Raw genomic sequence first — 21784 nt, forward strand, 5'->3', positions numbered from 1 at the left:
TAAGGGAGAAAGGAATAGAAGGATCATCGAAACATAGAAACATAGAAGATAGGAGCAGGAGTCGGCCATTCGGCCTTCGAGCCTGCTCCGCCATTCAATGAGATCATGGCTGATCATTCCAAATTCAGTACCCTGTCCCTGCCTTCTCCCCATATCCCTTGATCCCTTTAGCCCTTAAGAAATATATCCAACTCCTTCTTGAATATATTTAATGAATTGGCCTCCACTGCCTTCTGTGGTAGAGAATTCCACAGGTTCACCACTCTCTGGGTGAAGAAATTCCTCCTCATCTCAGTCCTAAATGGCCTACCCCTTATCCTTAGACTGTGACCCCTGGTTCTGGACTCCCCGACCATCGGGAACATCCTTCCAGCATCTAGTCTGTCCAGCCCTGACAGAATTTTATAAGTTTCAATGAGATCCTCTCTCATTCTTCTAAACTCTAGCGAATATAAGCCTAATCGACCCAATCTCTCTTCATACATCATTCCTGCCATCCCAGGTATCAGTCTGGTGAATCTTCGCTGCACTCCATCCATGGCAAGAACATCCTTCCTCAGATAAGGTGACCAAAACTGCACACAATACTCAAGGTGTGGTCTCACCAAGGCCCTGTACAACTGCAGCAAGACATCCTTGTTCCTGTACTCAAACCCTCTCGCTACGAAGGCCAACATACCATTTGCCTTCTTAACCGCCTGCTGCACCTGCGTGCTTACCTTCAGCGACTGGTGCACAAGGACACCCAGGTCTCGTTGCACTTCCCCTTCTCCCAATCCATTGCCGTTCAGATAATAATCTGCCTTCCTGCTGATAGGATGAGATGCTGTTGAATAATAGAATGATACAGCACAGAAGGAGGCCATTCGGCCCATCGTGCCGGTGCCGGATCTTTGGCAGAGCAATCCAATTAATCCCACTTCCCCCGCTCTTTCCCCACAGCCTGCTAATTTTTGCCCTTCAAATATTGATCCAAATCTTTTGAAAGTTACCACTGAATCAGCTTGCACCGCCATTTCAGAGAGTGTGTTCCCCATCATAGCAACTCGCTGCTTAGAAAAATGTTTCCTCATCTCGTGCTCTGGTTCTTCTGCCAATGCTCTTCAATCTGTGTCCTTCGGTTACCGACCGTTCTGCCATTGGAAACAGTTTCTCTCTCTCTACTCTTTCAAAACCCTTTCATGATTCTGAACACCTCTATCAAATCTCCTTTTAACATTCTCTGCTCGAAGGAGAACAACCCCAGCTTCTCCAGTCTCACCACGTAACTGAAGTCCCTCATCCCTGGTACCATTCTGGTCAATCTCCCCTTAACCTTCTCTGCTCTAAGGAGGACAACCCCAGCATCTCCAGTCTCTCCACATCACTGAAGTCCCTCATCCCCTGGTCCCATTCTGGTCAATCTCCCCTTAACCTTCTCTGCTCTAAGGAGAACAACCCCAGCTTCTCCAGTCTCTCCACATAACTGAAGTCCCTCATCCCTGGTACCATTCTGGCCAATCTCCCCTTAACCTTCTCTGCTCTAAGGAGAACAACCCCAGCTTCTCCAGTCTCTCCACAGAACTGAAGCCCCTCATCCCTGGTACCATTCTGGTCAATCTCCCCTTAACCTTCTCTGCTCTAAGGAGAACAATCCCAGCTTCTCCAGTCTCTCCACGTAACTGAAGTCCCTCATCCCTGGTACCATTCTGGTCAATCTCCCCTTAACCTTCTCTGCTCTAAGGAGAACAACCCCAGCTTCTCCAGTCTCTCCACATAACTGAAGTCTCTCATCCCTGGTACCATTCTGGTCAATCTCCCCTTAACCTTCTCTGCTCTAAGGAGAACAACCCCAGCTTCTCCAGTCTCTCCACATCACTGAAGTCCCTCATCCCTGGTACCATTCTGATCAATCTCCCCTTAACCTTCTCTGCTCTAAGGAGAACAACCCCAGCTTCTCCAGTCACTCCACGTAACTGAAGCCCCTCATCCCTGGTACCATTCTGGTCAATCTCCCCTTAACCTTCTCTGCTCTAAGGAGAACAATCCCAGCTTCTCCAGTCTCTCCACATAACTGAAGTCCCTCATCCCCTGGTACCATTCTAGTCAATCTCCGCTTAACCTTCTCTGCTCTAAGGAGAACAATCCCAGCTTCTCCAGTCTCTCCACGTAACTGAAGTCCCTCATCCCCTGGTACCATTCTGGTCAATCTCCCCCTTAACCTTCTCTGCTCTAAGGAGAACAATCCCAGCTTCTCCAGTCTCTCCACATCACTGAAGTCCCTCATCCCTGGTACCATTCTGGTCAATCTCCCCTTAACCTTCTCTGCTCTAAGGAGAACAATCCCAGCTTCTCCAGTCTCTCCACATAACTGAAGTCCCTCATCCCCGGTACCATTCTGGTCAATCTCCCCTTAACCTTCTCTGCTCTAAGGAGAACAATCCCAGCTTCTCCAGTCTCTCCACATAACTGAAGTCCCTCATCCCCGGTACCATTCTGGTCAACCTCCCCTTAACCTTCTCTGCTCTAAGGAGAACAACCCCAGCTTCTCCAGTCTCTCCACATAACTGAAGTCCCTCATCCCTGGTACCATTCTGGTCAATCTCCCCTTAACCTTCTCTGCTATAAGGAGAAAAATCCCAGCTTCTCCAGTCTCTCCACAGAACTGAAGCCCCTCATCCCTGGTACCATTCTGGTCAATCTCCCCTTAACCTTCTCTGCTCTAAGGAGAACAATCCCAGCTTCTCCAGTCTCTCCACATAACTGAAGTCCCTCATCCCTGGTACCATTCTGGTCAATCTCCCCTTAACCTTCTCTGCTCTAAGGAGAACAACCCCAGCTTCTCCAGTCTCTCCACATAACTGAAGTCTCTCATCCCTGGTACCATTCTGGTCAATCTCCCCTTAACCTTCTCTGCTCTAAGGAGAACAACCCCAGCTTCTCCAGTCTCTCCACATCACTGAAGTCCCTCATCCCTGGTACCATTCTGGTCAATCTCCCCTTAACCTTCTCTGCTCTAAGGAGAACAATCCCAGCTTCTCCAGTCTCTCCACATAACTGAAGTCCCTCATCCCTGGTACCATTCTGGTCAATCTCCCCTTAACCTTCTCTGCTCTAAGGAGAACAATCCCAGCTTTTCCAGTCTCTCCACATCACTGAAGTCCCTCATCCCCTGGTACCATTCTGGTCAATCTCCCCTTAACCTTCTCTGCTCTAAGGAGAACAATCCCAGCTTCTCCAGTCTCTCCACATAACTGAAGTCCCTCATCCCTGGTACCATTCTGGTCAATCTCCCCTTAACCTTCTCTGCTCTAAGGAGAACAATCCCAGCTTCTCCAGTCTCTCCACATAACTGAAGTCCCTCATCCCCGGTACCATTCTGGTCAATCTCCCCTTAACCTTCTATGCTCTAAGGAGAACAATCCCAGCTTCTCCAGTCTATCCACATCACAGAAGTCCCTCATCCCCTGGTACCATTCTGGTCAATCTCCCCTTAACCTTCTCTGCTCTAAGGAGAACAATCCCAGCTTCTCCAGTCTCTCCACATAACTGAAGTCCCTCATCCCTGGTACCATTCTGGTCAATCTCCCCTTAACCTTCTCTGCTCTAAGGAGAACAATCCCAGCTTCTCCAGTCTCTCCACGTAACTGAAGTCCCTCATCCCCGGTACCATTCTGGTCAATCTCCCCTTAACCTTCTATGCTCTAAGGAGAACAATCCCAGCTTCTCCAGTCTCTCCACATAACTGAAGTCCCTCATCCCTGGTACCATTCTGGTCAATCTCCCCTTAACCTTCTCTGCTCTAAGGAGAACAATCCCAGCTTCTCCAGTCTCTCCACATCACTGAAGTCCCTCATCCCTGGTACCATTCTGGTCAATCTCCCCTTAACCTTCTCTGCTCTAAGGAGAACAATCCCAGCTTCTCCAGACTCTCCACATCACTGAAGTCCCTCATCCCCGGTACCATTCTGGTCAATCTCCCCTTAACCTTCTCTGCTCTAAGGAGAACAACCCCAGCTTCTCCAGTCTCTCCACATAACTGAAGTCCCTCATCCCCGGTACCATTCTGGTCAATCTCCCCTTAACCTTCTATGCTCTAAGGAGAACAATCCCAGCTTCTCCAGTCTCTCCACATCACTGAAGTCCCTCATCCCTGGTACCATTCTGGTCAATCTCCCCTTAACCTTCTCTGCTCTAAGGAGAACAACCCCAGCTTCTCCAGTCTCCCCACATCACTGAAGTCCCTCATCCCTGGTACCATTCTAGTCAATCTCCCCTTAACCTTCTCTGCTCTAAGGAGAACAATCCCAGCTTCTCCAGACTCTCCATATAACTATAGTCCCTCATCCCCTGGTACTATTCTGGTAAATCTTTTCTGCACCCTCTCCAAGGCCATGAAATCTTTCCTGAAGTGTCAGGTTGAAGCACTAAGAGCCAAGGATAGATTTTCTAATCGGTTACGCCAAATATTCAGGTGTAACCAATTGTGAAATTGAGTGATCAGAAATGCTCAATTTCCATCCATTTCTTGCCCCGGTCCTTTTTTTAATAATTTGTTCATGGGACGTGGGTATCGCTGGCGAGGCCAGCATTTATTGCCCATCCCTAGTTGCCCTTGAGAAGGTGGTGGTGAGCCGCCTTCTTGAACCCCTGCAGTCCGTGTGGTGTAGGTAGTCCCACAGTGACTTTATCGTAGCGGTTTGTTACAAACTGAAGACATGGTGGCATAGTGGTTAGCACTGTTGCCTCACAGCACCAGGGACCCGGGTTCGAATCCGGCCTCAGGCGACTGTCTGTGTGGAGTTTGCACATTCTCCCTGTGTTTGCGTGGGTTTCCTCCGGGTGCTCCGGTTTCCTCCCACAGTCCAAAGATGTGCGGGTTAGGTTGATTGGCTATGATAAATTGACCCTCAGTGTTAGGGGGGTTACGGGGATCGGGTGGGATATGTGTCGGTGCAGGCTCGATGGGCCGAAATGGCCTCTATCTGCACTGTGGGGTTTCTGTGATTTCTGTAAATGGCTTACTAGGCTATTGCAGAGGGCAGGTAAGTGGCAACCACATTACTGAGGAGCCAGACCAGGTAAGGACCGAAAATTTCCTTCCCTGAAGGACATCAGTGAACCAGATGGGTTTTTACAACAACCCGGTAGTTTCACGGTCACCATTACTGACACTTATTAATTACAAAGTTATTTAATTGAATTTCTAGCCCATTGACATAACCCCTATGCTACCGTCCCACTATTGTGATAAAGAGCATAAGAACATAAGAAATAGGAGCAGGAATAGGCCACTTGGCCCCTCGAGACTGCTCCGCCATTCAATAAGATCGCGGCTCAAAGCCACTCCCCAGCCCGCGCCCCATAACCCTTCACTCCCTTATCTTGTAAGAATCTGTCTATCTCCACCTTCAATGGCCCAGTAATTCCGGTCCCAACGCGCGAGTACGGACGGGGTACTCACACGTGGGCCCGTTGGAAGTGCCGGATTTCAGCATGCACAGCGCATGCGCGGAAAACCGGCATTTCCTCTCCTCTGAACCAAGGGGTTAAGAGGCGGTTCCCTTGCGACGTTTGGGGCAGCGCGGACGCGTTGAACTTCGGTTTTTTCGACAGGTTTGTCCGTGCGTGGAGGCCTCCACTTTTTACGAATGTAAAAAGCAGACGTAAGGACTTAGTTTTATAAGGTAAGTGATCTAATAATTAAAGTTAAAAAAAAATTTCCACAGGTTTTTTATTTTTAAAGAATTTACAGTAAGGTAAGTGTATTTTTGGACCCGATTTCTTGAAAAAAAATTATTGGCATAAATTTGAATAATTGTTTAAATTAGTTTTTTATATTTATTAATAGTTAATTTAATTATTGGAATTTTTTTTTACTTTTATTTAAAGTTTAAGTAGTGTTTTGGGCGCCCGGTCTTTCCATGAGTTTGACAGGTCTTATGTCTAACTCATGAACGGACTTTTGTAAACTCCCATTGGTTGCCCAGTGCTCACGTGATCCCAGCCGGCTCATCGCACTAAGTACGCCGCTGGATCACGCACGCACAGCGCGCCGGGAGCTGAACCGGGCCACAGACCGGAAATCCACGCAGGCCCAGTCTACAAATGTCAGCGCCATATGTAAGTGTAGGTCGGGGGCTTGCACCCGCGGGAAGACCCCGCCCCGAATTTCTGGGCCATGACCCAGCCTCCACGGCTCTCTGGGGCAGAGAATTCCACAGATTTACGACCCTCCGAGAGAAGAAATTCCTCCTCATCTCAGTTCTAAAAGGGCGACCCTTTATTCTGAGTCTGTGTCCCCGAGTTCTAGATTTCCCCACGAGGGGAAACATCCTCTCTGCATCTACCTTGATGAGTCCCCTCAGAATCTTATATGTTTCGATAAGATCACCTCTCATTCTTCTGAATTCCAATGAGTATCGGTCCAGCCCGCTCAACCTTTCCTCATAAGTCAACCCCCTCATCTCAGGAATTAACCTAGTGAATCGTCTCTGAACTGCATCCAATCCAAGTATATCCGTCCTTAAATAAGGAGACCAAAACTGTACACAGTACTCCAGGTGTGGTCTCACCAATACCCTGTACAGTTGTAGCAGGACTTCCCTGCTTTTATACTCCAACCCCTTTGAAATAAAGGCCAACATTCCATTTGCCTTTTTGATGACTTGCTGTACCTGCATGCCAACTTTTTGTGTTTCATGCACAAGGACCCCCAGGTCCCTCGGAACTGCAGCATTTTGTAATCTCTCTCCATTTAAATACTAATTTGCTTTTTTATTTTTCCTGCCAAAGTGGATAACCTCGCACTTTCCCACATTAAACTGCATCTGCCAAATGTTTGCCCACCCACCTAGCCTGTCTATATCCCTTTGTGATTGGTGTTATTAATGGCTCCATGAAGCATGCAGCAGTTTGGGGTGTGGATGAATGTAAATGAATGCACCATTATCTCGTTCACATGATTTTCCATAATTTTTATCCGCTTAATGTTATTTTCTTTACCTGCCCATACAACCCGGGCATTCCAAATTACTAGGATCTGAGTTTTTTTTTATTCGCTTTTTTATGGGATGTGGGCAACACTGGCTAGGCCAACATTTATTGCCCATTCCTAATTGCCCTTGCGCAGGCGGTGGTGAGCCGCCTTCTTGAACCGCTGCAGTCCGTGTGGTGAAGGTGCTGTTAGGGAGGGAGTTCCAGGATTTTGACCCAGCGACGATGAAGGATCGGCGATATATTTCCAAGTCAGGATGGTGTGTGACTTGGAGGTGGGACTTGGAGGTGGTGGTGTTCCCATGTGCCTCCTGCCCTTGTCCTAGGTGGAAGAGGTCACGGGTTTGGGAGGTGCTGCCGAAGAAGCCTTGGCGAGTTGCTGCAGTGCATCTTGTAGATGGTCCACACTGCAGCCACGGTGCGCCGGTGGTGGAGGGAGTGAATGGTTAAGGTGATGGATGGGGTGCCAATCAAGCGGGCTGCTTTGTCCTGGATGGTGTCGAGCTTCTTGAGTGTTGTTGGAGCTGCACTCATTCAGGCAAGTGGAGAGTATTCCATCACACTCCTGACTTGTGCCTTGTAGATGGTGCAAAGGCTTTGGGGGAGTCAGGAGGTGAGACACTCGCCGCAGAATACCTAGCCAATGGTTCAATGGAGACCAGTGGTTCGAAAGCAACTCATAGAAGGGAGGGTAGGAGGAGGCTCATGTGGGGCACAACCACCGGCATAGACCAGTGGTGCCGAATGGCCTATTGCTCTGCTGTGCATTCGGTGTAATGTGTTGCTCACCACCTTAACCAACTAGTCAAGAACATGAGTCTCAAACAAGACTTACTGTTACAGGTAGGGATAATCTCCTTGTTCCAATGCCCGTTTCCTGTACAGACCATTTTGAAAGCGTTTAATTCTTTGTCGATCTGCATTGGAGACACAATTGGACCAGTTCAAAACCAAAAACAAATCCGTCTTTTGAACAACATCACAAGATACGCACGGCAACAACAACTTGCATTGATTGGCACCCCATCCACCACCTTAAACATTCACTCCCTCCACCACCGGCGTACCGTGGCTGCAGTTGTGTACCATCTACAAGTTGCACTGCAGCAACTCGCCAAGGCTTCTTCGGCAGCACCTCCCAAAACCACAACCTCTGCCACCTAGAAGGACAAGGGCAGCAGGCCCATGGGAACATCACCGCCTCCAGTTTCCTCTCCAAGTCACACACCATCCTGACTTGGAAGTATATCGCCGATCCTTCATCGTCACTGGATCAAGTACAGGAGCAAGGGTTCGAGTACAGGAACAAGGATGTCTTGCTGCAGTTATACAGGGCCTTGGTGAGACAACACCTTGAGTATTGTGTGCAGTTTTGGTCGCCTTATCTGAGGAAGGATGTTCTTGCCATGGAGATAGTGCAGCGAAGATTCACCAGACTGATACCTGGGATGGCAGGAATGACGTATGAGGAGAGATTGGGTCGATTGGGCTTGTACTCGCTGGAGTTTAGAAGAATGAGAGGGGATCTCATTGAAACTTATAAAATTCTAACAGGACTGGACAGACTAGATGCAGGAAGGATGTTCCCGATGGTCGGGGAGTCCAGAACCAGGGGTCACAATCTATGAATAAGGGGTAAGCCATTTAGGACTGAAATGAGGAGGAATTTCTTCACCCAGAGAGTGGTGAACCTGTGGAATTCTCTACCACACAAGGCAGTTGAGGCCAATTCATTAAATATATTCAAGAAGGAGTTAGATATATTTCTTAAGGCTAAAGGGATCAAGGGATATGGGGAGAAGGCAGGGACAGGGCACTGAATTTGGATGATCAGCCATGATCTCATTGAATGGCGGAGCAGGCTCGAGGGGCCGAATGGCCTACTCCTACTCCTATCAGGTTCCCCACTCTCTGGGTGAAGAAATTCCTCCTCATCTCAGTCCTAAATGGCTTACCCCTTATCCTTAGACTGTGACCCCTGGTTCTGGACTCCCTGCCATTGGGAACATCCTTCCTGCATCTAGTCTGTCCAGCCCTGTTAGTATTTTATAAGTTTCAATGAGATCCCCTCTCATTCTTCTAAACTCCAGCGAGTATAAGCCCAATCGACACAATCTCTCCTCGTACGTCATTCCTGCCATCCCAGGTATCAGCCTGGTGAATCTTCGCTGCACTCCCTCCATGGCAAGAACATCCTTCCTCACATAACGTACTAAAACGTCCCAAGGCGCTGCACAGGAGTATTTTAAGACAACAAATTTGACACCGAGCCACATAAGGATAAATTAGGGCAGGTGACCAAAAGCTTGGTCAAAGAGGTAGGTTTTAAGGAGTGTCTTAAAGGAGGGGAGAGAGGTAGGGCGGCGGAAAGGTTTAGGCAGGGCATTACAGAGCTTAGGGCCCAGGCAACAGAAGGCACGGCCACCAATGGTTGAGCGATTATAATCAGTGACGCTCAAGAGGGTAGAATTAGATTAGCGCAGATATCTCGGGGTGTTGTGGGGCTGGAGGAGATTACAGAGATAGGGAGGGGCGAGGCCATGGAGGGATTTGAAAACAAGGATGAGAATTTTGAAATCGAGGTGCTGCTTATGCGGGAGCCAGTGTAGGTCAGCGAGCACAGGGGAGATGGGCGAACGGGACTCGGTGCCGGTTAAGACATGGGCAGCCGAGTTTTGGATGACCTCAGGGGCGGGGAGGGGAGAGCAAATAGAAAAAAAAAAGAGTTGCATTTATATAGCGCCTTTCACGACCACTGCATGTCTGAAAGCACTTTACAGCCAATGAAGTACTCTTTGAATTGTTGTAATGTGGGAAACGTGGCAGCCAATTTGCACACAGCAAGCTCCCACAAACTGCAATGTGATAATGACCAGATCATCTGTTTTAGTGATGTTGGTTGAGGGATAAGTATTGGCTGAAATGAGCAGCGCTCCCTCAGTACTGCCCCTCCGACAGAGCAGCGCTCCCTCAGTACTGCCCCTCCGACAGAACAGCGCTCCCTCAGTACTGCCCCTCCGACAGTGCAGCGCTCCCTCAGTACTGCCCCTTCGACAGTGCAGCGCTCCCTCAGTACTGCCACTCTGACAGTGCAGCGCTCCCTCAGTACTGCCCCTCCGACAGTGCAGTGGTCCCTCAGTACTGCCCCTTCGACAATGCAGCGCTCCCTCAGTACTGCCACTCCGACAGAGCAGCGCTCCCTCAGTACTGCCCCTCTGACAGTGCAGCGCTCCCTCAGTACTGCCCCTTCGACAATGCAGCGCTCCCTCAGTACTGCCACTCCGACAGAGCAGCGCTCCCTCAGTACTGCCCCTCTGACAGTGCAGCGCTCCCTCAGTACTGCCACTCTGACAGAGCAGCGCTCCCTCAGTACTGCCCCTCCGACAGTGCAGTGGTCCCTCAGTACTTCCCCTCCGACAGTGCGGCGCTCCCTCAGTACTGCCCCTCTGACAGTGCGGCGCTCCCTCAGTACTGTCCCTCTGACAGTGCAGCGCTCCCTCAGTACTGTCCCTCTGACAGTGCGGCGCTCCCTCAGTACTGTCCCTCTGACAGTGCAGCGCTCCCTCAGTACTGCCCCTCCGACAGAGCAGCACTCCCTCAGTACTGCCCCTCCGACAGAGCAGCACTCCCTCAGTACTGCCCCTCCGACAGTGCAGCACTCCCTCAGTACTGCCCCTCTGACAGTGCAGCGTTCCCTCAGTACTGCCCCTCCGACAGTGCAGCGCTCCCTCAGTACTGCCCCTCCGACAGTGCAGCGCTCCCTCAGTACTGCCCCTCCGACTGTACAGTGGTCACTCAGTACTGCCCCTCCGACAGAGCAGCACTCCCTCAGTACTGCCCCTCCGACAGTGCAGCGCTCCCTCAGTACTGCCCCTCCGCCAGTGCAGTGCTCCCTCAGTACTGCCCCTCCGACAGAGCAGCGCGCCCTCAGTACTGCCCCTCCGACAGTGCAGCGCTCCCTCAGTACTGCCACTCTGACAGTGCAGCGCTCCCTCAGTACTGCCCCTCCGACAGTGCAGCGGTCCCTCAGTACTGCCCCTCCGACAGTGCAGCGCTCCCTCAGTACTGCCCCTCCGACAGTGCAGCGCTCCCTCAGTACTGCCCCTCCGCCAGTGCAGCGCTCCCTCAGTACTGCCCCTCCGACAGAGCAGCGCTCCCTCAGTACTGCCCCTCCAACAGTGCAGCGCTCCCTCAGTACTGCCACTCTGACAGTGCAGCGGTCCCTCAGCACTGCCCCTCCGACAGTGCAGCGGTCCCTCAGTACTGCCCCTCCGACAGACCAGCGCTCCCTCAGTACTGCCCCTCCGACAGTGCAGCACTCCCTCAGTACTGCCCCTCCGACAGTGCAGTGGTCCCTCAGCACTGCCCCTCCGACAGTGCAGCGCTCCCTCGGTACTGCCCCTCCGACAGTGCAGCGCTCCCTCAGTACTGCCCCTCCGACAGAGCAGCACTCCCTCAGTACTGCCCCTCCGACAGTGCAGTGGTCCCTCAGAACTGCCCCTCTGACAGTGCAGCGCTCCCTCAGTACTGCCCCTCCGACAGAGCAGCACTCCCTCAGTACTGCCCCTCCGACAGTGCAGTGGTCCCTCAGCACTGCCCCTCCGACAGTGCAGCGCTCCCTCAGTACAGCCCCTCCGCCAGTGCAGCGCTCCCTCAGCACTGCACCTCCGACAGTGCAGTGGTCCCTCAGTACTGCCCCTCCGACAGTGCGACACTCCCTCAGTACTGCCCCTCCGACAGTACAGCACTCCCTCAGTACTGCCCCTCCGACAGTGCAGTGGTCCCTCAGTACTGCCCCTCCGACAGTGCAGCGCTCCCTCAGTACTGCCCCTCCGACAGTGCAGCGCTCCCTCAGTACTGCCCCTCCGACAGTGCAGGGCTCCCTCAATACTGCCCCTCCGACAGTGCAGTGGTCCCTCAGTACTGCCCCTCCGACAGTGCAGCGCTCCCTCAGTACTGCCCCTCCGACAGTGCAGGGCTCCCTCAGTACTGCCCCTCCGACAGTGCAGCGCTCCCTCAGTATTGCCCCTCCGACAGTGCAGCGCTCCCTCAGTACTGCCCCTCCGCCAGTGCAGCGCTCCCTCAGTACTGCCCCTCCGACAGTGCAGTGGTCCCTCAGTACTGCCCCTCCGACAGTGCGACACTCCCTCAGTACTGCTCCTCCGACAGTACAGCACTCCCTCAGTACTGCCCCTCCAACAGTGCAGTGGTCCCTCAGTACTGCCCCTCCGACAGTGCGGAGCTCCCTCAGTACTGCCCCTCCGACAATGCAGCGCTCCCTCAGTACTGCCCCTCCGACAGTGCAGCGCTCCCTCAGTACTGCCCCTCCGACAGTGCGGCGCTCCCTCAGTACTGCCCCTCCGACAGTGTAGTGGTCCCTCAGTACTGCCCCTCCGACAGTGCGACACTCCCTCAGTACTGCCCCTCCGACAGTACAGCACTCCCTCAGTACTGCCCCTCTGACAGTGCAGTGGTCCCTCAGTACTGCCCCACCGACAGTGCAGCGCTCCCTCAGTACTGCTCCTCCGACAGAGCAGCGCTCCCTCAGTACTGCCCCTCCGACAGTGCAGCGCTCCCTCAGTACTGCCCCTCCGACAGTGCAGCGCTCCCTCAGTACTCCCCCTCCGACAGTGCAGGGCTCCCTCAGTACTGCCCCTCCGACAGTGCAGCGCTCCCTCAGTACTGCACCTCCGACAGTGCAGCGCTACCTCAGTACTGCCCCTCCGCCAGTGCAGCGCTCCCTCAGTACTGCCCCTCCGACAGTGCAGTGGTCCCTCAGTACTGCCCCTCCGACAGTGCGACACTCCCTCAGTACTGCTCCTCCGACAGTACAGCACTCCCTCAGTACTGCCCCTCCAACAGTGCAGTGGTCCCTCAGTACTGCCCCTCCGACAGTGCGGAGCTCCCTCAGTACTACCCCTCCGACAATGCAGCGCTCCCTCAGTACTGCCCCTCCGACAGTGCAGCGCTCCCTCAGTACTGCCCCTCCGACAGTGCGGCGCTCCCTCAGTACTGCCCCTCCGACAGTGTAGTGGTCCCTCAGTACTGCCCCTCCGACAGTGCGACACTCCCTCAGTACTGCCCCTCCGACAGTACAGCACTCCCTCAGTACTGCCCCTCTGACAGTGCAGTGGTCCCTCAGTACTGCCCCACCGACAGTGCAGCGCTCCCTCAGTACTGCTCCTCCGACAGAGCAGCGCTCCCTCAGTACTGCCCCTCCGACAGTGCAGCGCTCCCTCAGTACTGCCCCTCCGACAGTGCAGCGCTCCCTCAGTACTCCCCCTCCGACAGTGCAGGGCTCCCTCAGTACTGCCCCTCCGACAGTGCAGCGCTCCCTCAGTACTGCACCTCCGACAGTGCAGCGCTACCTCAGTACTGCCCCTCCGACAGTGCAGCGCTCCCTCAGTATTGCCCCTCCGACAGTGCAGCGCTCCCTCAGTATTGCCCCTCCGACAGTGCTGCGCTCCCTCAGTATTGCCCCTCCGACAGTGCAGCGCTCCCTCAGTACTGCCCCTCCGACAGTGCGGCGCTCCCTCAGTACCGCCCCTCCGACAGTGCAGCGCTCCCTCAGTACTGCCCCTCCGACAGTGCGGCGCTCCCTCAGTACCGCCCCTCCGACAGTGCGGCGCTCCCTCAGTACCGCCCCTCCGACAGTGCAGCGCTCCCTCAGTACTGCCCCTCCGACAGTGCAGCGCTCCCTCAGTACTCTCCCTCCGACAGTGCAGCGCTCCCTCAGTACTGCCCCTCCGACAGTGCGGCGCTCCCTCAGTACCGCCCCTCCGACAGTGCAGCGCTCCCTCAGTACTGCCCCTCCGACAGTGCGGCGCTCCCTCAGTACCGCCCCTCCGACAGTGCAGCGCTCCCTCAGTACTGCTCCTCCGACAGAGCAGCGCTCCCTCAGTACTGCCCCTCCGACAGTGCAGCGCTCCCTCAGTACTGCCCCTCCGACAGTGCAGCGCTCCCTCAGTACTGCCCCTCCGACAGTGCAGAGCTCCCTCAGTACTGCCCCTCCGACAGTGCGGCGCACCCTCAGTACTGCCCCTCCGACAGTGCGGCGCTCCCTCAGTACCGCCCCTCCGACAGTGCGGCGCTCCCTCAGTACTGCCCCTCTGACAGTGCAGCGCTCCCTCAGTACTGCCCCTCCGACAGTGCGGCGCTCCCTCAGTACTGCCCCTCCGACAGTGCAGCACTCCCTCAGTACTGCCCCTCCGACAGTGCAGCGCTCCCTCAGTACTGCCCCTCCGACAGTGCAGCACTCCCTCAGTACTGCCCCTCCGACAGTGCAGCGCTCCCTCAGTACTGCCCCTCCGACAGTGCAGAGCTCCCTCAGTACTGCCCCTCCGACAGTGCGGCGCTCCCTCAGTACTGCCCCTCCGACAGTGCAGCGCTCCCTCAGTACTGCCCCTCTGACAGTGCAGCGCTCCCTCAGTACTGCCCCTCCGACAGTGCACCGCTCCGTCAGTACTGCCCCTCCGACAGTGCAGCACTCCCTCAGTACTGCCCCTCTGACAGTGCAGCGCTCCCTCAGTACTGCCCCTCTGACAGTGCAGCGCTCCCTCAGTACTGCCCCTCCGACAGTGCAGCGCTCCCTCAGTACTGCCCCTCCGACAGTGCGGCGCTCCCTCAGTACTGCCCCTCCGACAGTGCAGCGCTCCCTCAGTACTGCCCCTCCGACAGTGCGGCGCTCCCTCAGTACTGCCCCTCCGACAGTGCGGCGCTCCCTCAGTACTGCCCCTCCGACAGTGCAGCGCTCCCTCAGTACTGCCCCTCCGACAGTGCAGCGCTCCCTCAGTACTGCCCCTCTGACAGTGCAGCACTCCCTCAGTACTGCCCCTCCAACAGAGCAGCGCTCCCTCAGTACTGCCCCTCCGACAGTGCGGCGCTCCCTCAGTACTGCCCCTCCGACAGTGCAGCGCTCCCTCAGTACTGCCCCTCCGACAGTGCGGCGCTCCCTCAGTACTGCCCCTCCGACAGTGCGGCGCTCCCTCAGTACCGCCCCTCCGACAGTGCAGCACTCCCTCAGTACTGCCCCTCCGACAGTGCGGCGCTCCCTCAGTACTGCCCCTCCGACAGTGCGGCGCTCCCTCAGTACTGCACTGGAGTGTCAGCCTAGCTTTCTGTGCTCACATCCCTGGAGTGAGACCTGAACCCACAACCTTCTGACTCCGGAGGAGAGGGTGCTACCCACTGAGCCACGGCCTATAATTAAGAAGTCTGTAACTTATCCCACCTTCATGATCTTGTAACCAACGTCGCATGTGAAAGTCACGCGGTCCAGGAATCGGTAATTCTCCTGCAGTGGATCGATTGTCCCGTGTTTCAGTCTGGAAAGATCGGGACACTTTATCCCTGGTTAGACAGGAAAAAAAATGAAGCAAATTTGGCGTTTGTTGAAATGCCCCGTAATAGACTTGTTAGAAAAATTAAAGGCCATGGGATTAAAGGGACAGTGGCAGCATTGATACAGAGTTGGCTGAGGGACAGAAAGCAGACAGCAGTGGTGAACGGTTGTTTTTCAGACCGGAAGGAGGCATAGTGGTGTTCCCCAGGGCTCGGTATTAGCACTGACATAAGAAAACTACTAGGTACTTGGCCTGAGTATTAAACAAGGCTTTAATCAACTGTTTCACAACATGGAGATCTAGTCGTCCTTCACTAGTTCCAGTTTACAAAATGTCCTGAGCAAGCTGGGCCCGTGCCCGAGTATTTATGCTCTCCCTGGACAGCGCCACCAGCAGGCCGCCCAGTATCATCCCATAAGTCATTTCTACATGAATGACAAGATTCATGTCAAGCACCACTGCACTATTTATTGAGGAAGAGGGTGTTTGAAGACCTCGGACCCCAGCTGTTCACAATGTATATTAATGATCTAGACGAGGGAACTAGATGTAATATCTCCAAGTTTGCAGACGACACAAAGCTGGGTGGGCGTGTGTGCCGTGAGGAGGATGCAGCGAAACTCCAGGATGATTTGGACAGGTTGGGTGATTGGGCAGAAACATGTCAGATGCAATATAATGTGGATAAATGCGAGGTTATCCACTTTGGTGGCAAAAACAGGAAGGCAGATTATTATCTGAATGGCAATAGATTGGGAGAAGGGGAAGTGCAACCAGACCTGGGTGTCCTTGTGCACCAGTCACTGAAGGTAAGCATGCAGGTGCAGCAGGCGGTTAAGAAGGCAAATGGTATGTTGGCCTTCGTAGCGAGAGGATTCGAGTACAGGAGCAAGGATGTCTTGCTGCATTTGTACAGGGCCTTGGTGAGACAACACCTTGAGTATTGTGTGCATTTTTGGTCGCCTTATCTGAGGAAGGATTTTCTTGCCATGGAGGGAGTGCAGCGAAGATTCACCAGACTGATACCTGGGATGGCAGGAATGACGTATGAGGAGAGATTGGATCGATTGGGCTTATACTCACTGGAGTTTAGAAGAATGAGAGGGGATCTCATTGAAACTTATAAAATTCTGACAGGACTGGACAGACTAGATGCAGGAAGGATGTTCCCGATGGTCGGGGAGTCCAGAACCAGGGGTCACAGTCTAAGGATAAGGGGTAGGCCTTTTAGGACAGAAATGAGGAGGAATTTCTTCACCCAGAGAGTGGTGAACCTGTGGAATTCTCTACCACACAAGGCAGTAGAAGCTAATACATTAAATATAATCAGGAAGGAGTTGGATATATTTCTTAAGGCTAAAGGGATCAAGGGATATGGGGAAAAGGCAGGGACAGGGTACTGAGTTTGGATGATCAGCCATGATCTCATTAAATGGCAGAGCAGGCTCGAGGGGCCGAATGGCCTACTCCTGCTCCTATCTTCTATGTTTCTATAGGCGCACCAACGTCAGTGTTCTCGCTCAGGCCAACATCCCCAGCATCGAAGCTTAGACCACGCTCGATCAGCTCCAATGGAAGGGTCACATTGTCCACATGCCCGATACGAGACTCCCAAAACAAGCGCTCTACTCGGAGCTCCGACACGGCAAGAGAGCCCCAGGTGGGCAGAGGAAACGCTTCAAGGACACCCTCAAAGCCTCCTTGAAAAAGTGCAACATCCCCACCGACACCTGGGAATCCCTGGCCCAAGACCTCACAAAGTGGAGGAGAAGCATCCGGGAAGGCGCCAAACACCTCGAGTCTCTTCGCCGGGAGCAAGCAGAAGCCAAGCGCAGGCAGTGCAAGGAGCGCACATCAACCCAAGCACCCCGCCCACCCGCCCCTTCAACCACCGTCTGCCCCACCTGTGACAGAGACTGTAGGTCCCGCATTGGACTCATCAGTCACCTGAGAACTCATTGTTAGTGTGGAAGCAAGTCATCCTCGGTTCCGAGGGACTGCCTAAGAAGAGGAGAACTATATATATTAATGACCTGGACTTGGGTATACAGGGCATAATTTCAACGTTTGCAGATGACATGACAGTCGGAAATGTAGTAAACAATGAGAAGGATATTAGACTTCAGGAAGGCACAGATAGATTGGTAAAATAATCTTCAAGTAATTGGGGGAAGGTTTAGAGGGGATTTGAGGGGAAATTTCTTCACCCAGAGGGTTGTGGGGGTCTGGAACTCACTGCCTGAAAGGGTGGTAGAGGCAGGAACCCGAACCACATTTGAAAAGTACTTGGATGTGCACTTGGGATGTTGTAACCTGCAGGGCCACGGACCAAGAGCTGGAACGTGGGATTAGGCTGGATAGCTCTTTGTTGGCCGGCGCGGACACGATGGGCCGAAATGGCCTCCTTTCGTGCTGTAACTTTCTATGATTCTATGAAAATGGGCAGATACGTGGCAGATGAAATTTAATGCAGAGAAGTGTGAAGTGATACATTTTGGTAGGAAGAATGAGGAGAGGCAATATAAATTAAAGGGTACAATTCAAAAGGGGCGCACGAACAGAGCGACCTGGGGGTATATGTGCACAAATCGCTGAAGGTGGCAGGGTAGGTTGAGAAAGCGGTTAAAAAAAGCATTCGGGATGCTGGGCTTCATAAATAGAGGCACAGAGTACAAGAGCACTGGTTCGGCCTCAACTGGAGTATTGTGTCCAATTCTGGGCACCGCACTTTAGGAAGGATGTCAAGGCCATGGAGAGGGTGCAGGGGAGATTTACTAGAATCGCACCAGGGATGAGGGACTTCAGTTATGTGGGGAGACTGGAGAAGCTGGGATTGTTCTCCTTAGAGCAGAGAAGGTTAAGGGGAGATTGACCAGAATGGTACCAGGGATGAGGGACTTCAGTTACGTGGAGAGACTGGAGAAGCTGGGGTTGTTCTCCTTAGAGCAGAGAAGGTTAAGGGGAGATTGACCAGAATGGTACCAGGGGATGAGGGACTTCAGTTATGTGGAGAGACTGGAGAAGCTGGGGTTGTTCTCCTTAGAGCAGAGAAGGTTAAGGGGAGATTGAGCGGAATGGTACCAGGGATGAGGGAATTCAGTTACGTGGAGAGACTGGAGAAGCTGGGATTGTTCTCCTTAGAGCAGAGAAGGTTAAGGGGACATTGACCAGAATGGTAGCAGGGATGAGAGACTTCAGTGATGTGGATAGACTGGAGAAGCTGGGGTTGTTCTCCTTAGAGCAGAGAAGGTTTAGGGGAGATTGACCAGAATGGTACCAGGGATGAGGGGCTTCAGTTATGTGGAGAGACTGGAGAAGCTGGGATTGTTCTCCTTGGAGCAGAGAAGGTTAAGGGGAGATTGACCAGAATGGTACCAGGGATGAGGGACTTCAGTGATGTGGAGAGACTGGAGAAGCTGGGATTGTTCTCCTTAGAGCAGAGAAGGTTAAGGGGAGATTGACCAGAATGGTACCAGGGGATGAGAGACTTCAGTTACGTGGATAGACTGGAGAAGCTGGGATTGTTCTCCTTAGAGCAGATAAGGTTAAGGGGAGATTGACCAGAATGGTACCAGGGATGAGGGACTTCAGTGATGTGGAGAGACTGGAGAAGCTGGGGTTGTTCTCCTTAGAGCAGAGAAGGTTAAGGGGAGATTGACCAGAATGGTACCAGGGATGAGGGACTTCAGTTATGTGGAGAGACTGGAGAAGCTGGGATTGTTCTCCTTAGAGCAGAGAAGGTTAAGGGGAGATTGACCAGAATGGTACCAGGGATGAGGGACTTCAGTTATGTGGAGAAACTGGAGAAGCTGGGATTGTTCTCCTTAGAGCAGAGAAGGTTAAGGGGAGATTGACCAGAATGGTACCAGGGATGAGGGACTTCAGTTATGTGGAGAGACTGGAGAAGCTGGGATTGTTCTCCTTAGAGCAGAGAAGGTTAAGGGGAGATTTGATAGAGTTGTTCAAAATTATGAAGGGTTTTGATAGAGTGGTGAGAGAGAAACTGTTCCCAGTGGCAGGAGGGTCGATAACCAGAGGAAACAAATTGAAGATAATTAGGAAAAGAACCAGAGGCGACATGAGGAACCATTTTTTTACAAATGGGGTTGTATTCCTTAGAATTTAGAAGGTTAAATGTGATCGAAGTGTTCAGGATATTAAGGGGAACAGATAGGGTAGAGAGAGAGAGAAACTATTTCCGCTGGTTGGGGAGTCTCAGACTGGGGGCAGAGTCTAAAAAATTAGAGCCAGACCTTTCAGGAGTGAAATTAGGAAACACTTCTACACACAAAGGATGGTAGAAGATTGGAACTCTCTTCCGCAAACGGCAATTGATGCTGGATCAATTGTTAATTTTAAATCTGAGATTGATAGGTTTTTGTCAACCAAAGCTATTAAGGGATATGGGGCAAAGGGCGGAGATATGGAGTTAGGTTGCAGATCATCCTAGGACCCCAGCTGTTCACAATATATATTAATGATCTAGACGAGGGAACTAGATGTAATATCTCCAAGTTTGCAGACGACACAAAGCTGGGTGGGCGTGTGTGCTGTGAGGAGGAAGCCGAGAAACTCCAGCATGATTTGGATAGGTTGGGTGATTGGGCAGAAGCATGGCAGAAGCAATATAACGAGGATAAATGTGAGGTTATCCACTTTGGTGGCAAAAACAGGAAGGCAGATTATTATCTGAATGGCAATAGATTGGGAGAAGGGGAAGTGCAACGAGACCTGGGTGTCCTTGTTCGCCAGTCGCTGAAGGTAAGCATGCAGGTGCAGTAGGCGGTTAAGAAGGCAAATGGTATGTTGGCCTTCGTAGCGAGAGAGTTTGAGTACAGGAACAAGGATGTCTTGCTGCAGTTGTACAGGACCTTGGTGAGACCACACCTTAAGTATTGTGTGCAGTTTTGGTCGCCTTATCTGAGGAAGGACGTTCTTGCCATGGAGGGAGTGCAGCGAAGATTCACCAGACTGATACCTGGGATGGCAGGAATGACGTATGAGGAGAGATTGGGTCGATTGGGCTTATATTCGTTGGAGTTTAGAAGAATGAGAGGGGATCTCATTGAAACTTATAAAATTCTGACAGGACTAGACAGACTAGATGCAGGAAGGATGTTCCCGATGGTCGGGGAGTCCAGAACCAGGGGTCACAGTCTAAGGATAAGGGGTAAGGCATTTAGGACTGAGATGAGGAGGAATTTCTTCACCCAGAGTGTGGTGAACCTGTGGAATTCTCTACCACAGAAGGCAGTTGAGGCCAATTCATTAAATATATTCAAGAAGGAGTTGGATATACTTCTTAAGAGAGGGTCGAGGGACTGAGTGATGGAGGGTCAAGGGACTGAGTGATGAGGGTCGAGGGGCTGAGTGATGGAAGGTTCAGGGACTGAGTGATGGAGGGTCGGGGGACTGAGTGAGGAAGGATCGAGAGACTGAGTGAGGGAGGGTCGAGGGACTGAGTGATTGAGGATCGAGGGACTGAGTGAGGGAGGATCGAGGGACTGAGTGGCAGATGGTCGAGGGACTGAGTGAGGGAGGATCACGGGACTGAGTGAGGGTGGATCAAGGGTCTGAGTGATGGAGGATCGAGGGACTGAGTGATGGAGGATCGAGGGACTGAGTGAGGGAGGATTGAGGGACTGAGTGAGGGAGGATTGAGGGACTGAGTGAGGGAGGATCGCGGGACTGTGTGAGGGAGGATCGAGGGACTGTGACGGAGGATCGAGGGACTGAGTGAGGGAGGATCGAGCGACTGAGTGATGGAGGGTCGAGGGACTGAGTGAGGGAAGGTCGAGGGACTGAGTGAGGGAGGGTCGAGGGATTGAGTGAGGGAGAATTGAGGGACTGAGTGAGGGAGGATCGAGGGACTGAGTGACGGGGGCAAAAGACCTAGTGAGGGAGGATTGATGGATTGAGTGAGGGAGGATCGAGGGACTGAGTGATGGAGGGTTGAGGGACTGAGTGAGGGAGGATCGAGGGGCTGAGTGAGGGAGGATCGAGGGACTGAGTGAGGGAGAATCGAGGGACTGACTGATGGAGGATCGAGGGACTGAGTGACTGAGGATCGAGGGACTGAGTGAGGGAGGATCGAGGGACTGAGTGAGGGAGGATTGCGGGACTGAGTGAGGGAGGATTGAGGGACTGAGTGAGGGAGGATTGAGGGACTGAGTGATGGAGGGTCGAGGGACTGAGTGAGGGAGGGTCAAGGGACTGAGTGAGGGAGGGTCGAGGGATTGAGTGAGGGAGGATTGAGGCACTGAGTGACTGAGGATCGAGGGACTGAGTGAGGGAGGATCGAGGGACTGAGTGAGGGAGGATCGCGGGACTGAGTGAGGGAGGATCAAGGGACTGAGTGAGGGAGGGTCGAGGGACTGAGTGATGGAGGGTCGAGGGACTGAGTGAGGGAGGGTCGAGTGACTGAGTGAGGGAGGGTCGAGGGATTGAGTGAGGGAGGATTGAGGGAC

At 52.9% G+C, this 21784-nt stretch overlaps 1 protein-coding gene across 1 annotated transcript in view; it reads right to left on the reverse strand.

The window, feature by feature from the left end:
* The window catches only part of LOC147091220 (complement C1r-A subcomponent-like), a 76132-nt gene that overhangs the window by 10418 nt on the left and 43930 nt on the right, over positions 1 to 21784 (reverse strand). The window contains exons 7-9 of the mRNA XM_085976484.1: positions 15206 to 15324; positions 7765 to 7892; positions 5215 to 5221 (exon numbers count right to left, since the gene is read on the reverse strand). Coding sequence (XP_085832610.1) covers positions 5215 to 5221; positions 7765 to 7892; positions 15206 to 15324 — 254 coding nt within the window. The remainder of the gene's footprint in view (positions 1 to 5214; positions 5222 to 7764; positions 7893 to 15205; positions 15325 to 21784) is intronic.

Source organism: Somniosus microcephalus, unplaced genomic scaffold (assembly GCF_052327205.1).
Source record: "Somniosus microcephalus isolate GS21.2 unplaced genomic scaffold, FLI_Smic_1.0 unresolved_chr3, whole genome shotgun sequence".
Classification (NCBI taxonomy): domain Eukaryota; kingdom Metazoa; phylum Chordata; class Chondrichthyes; order Squaliformes; family Somniosidae; genus Somniosus; species Somniosus microcephalus.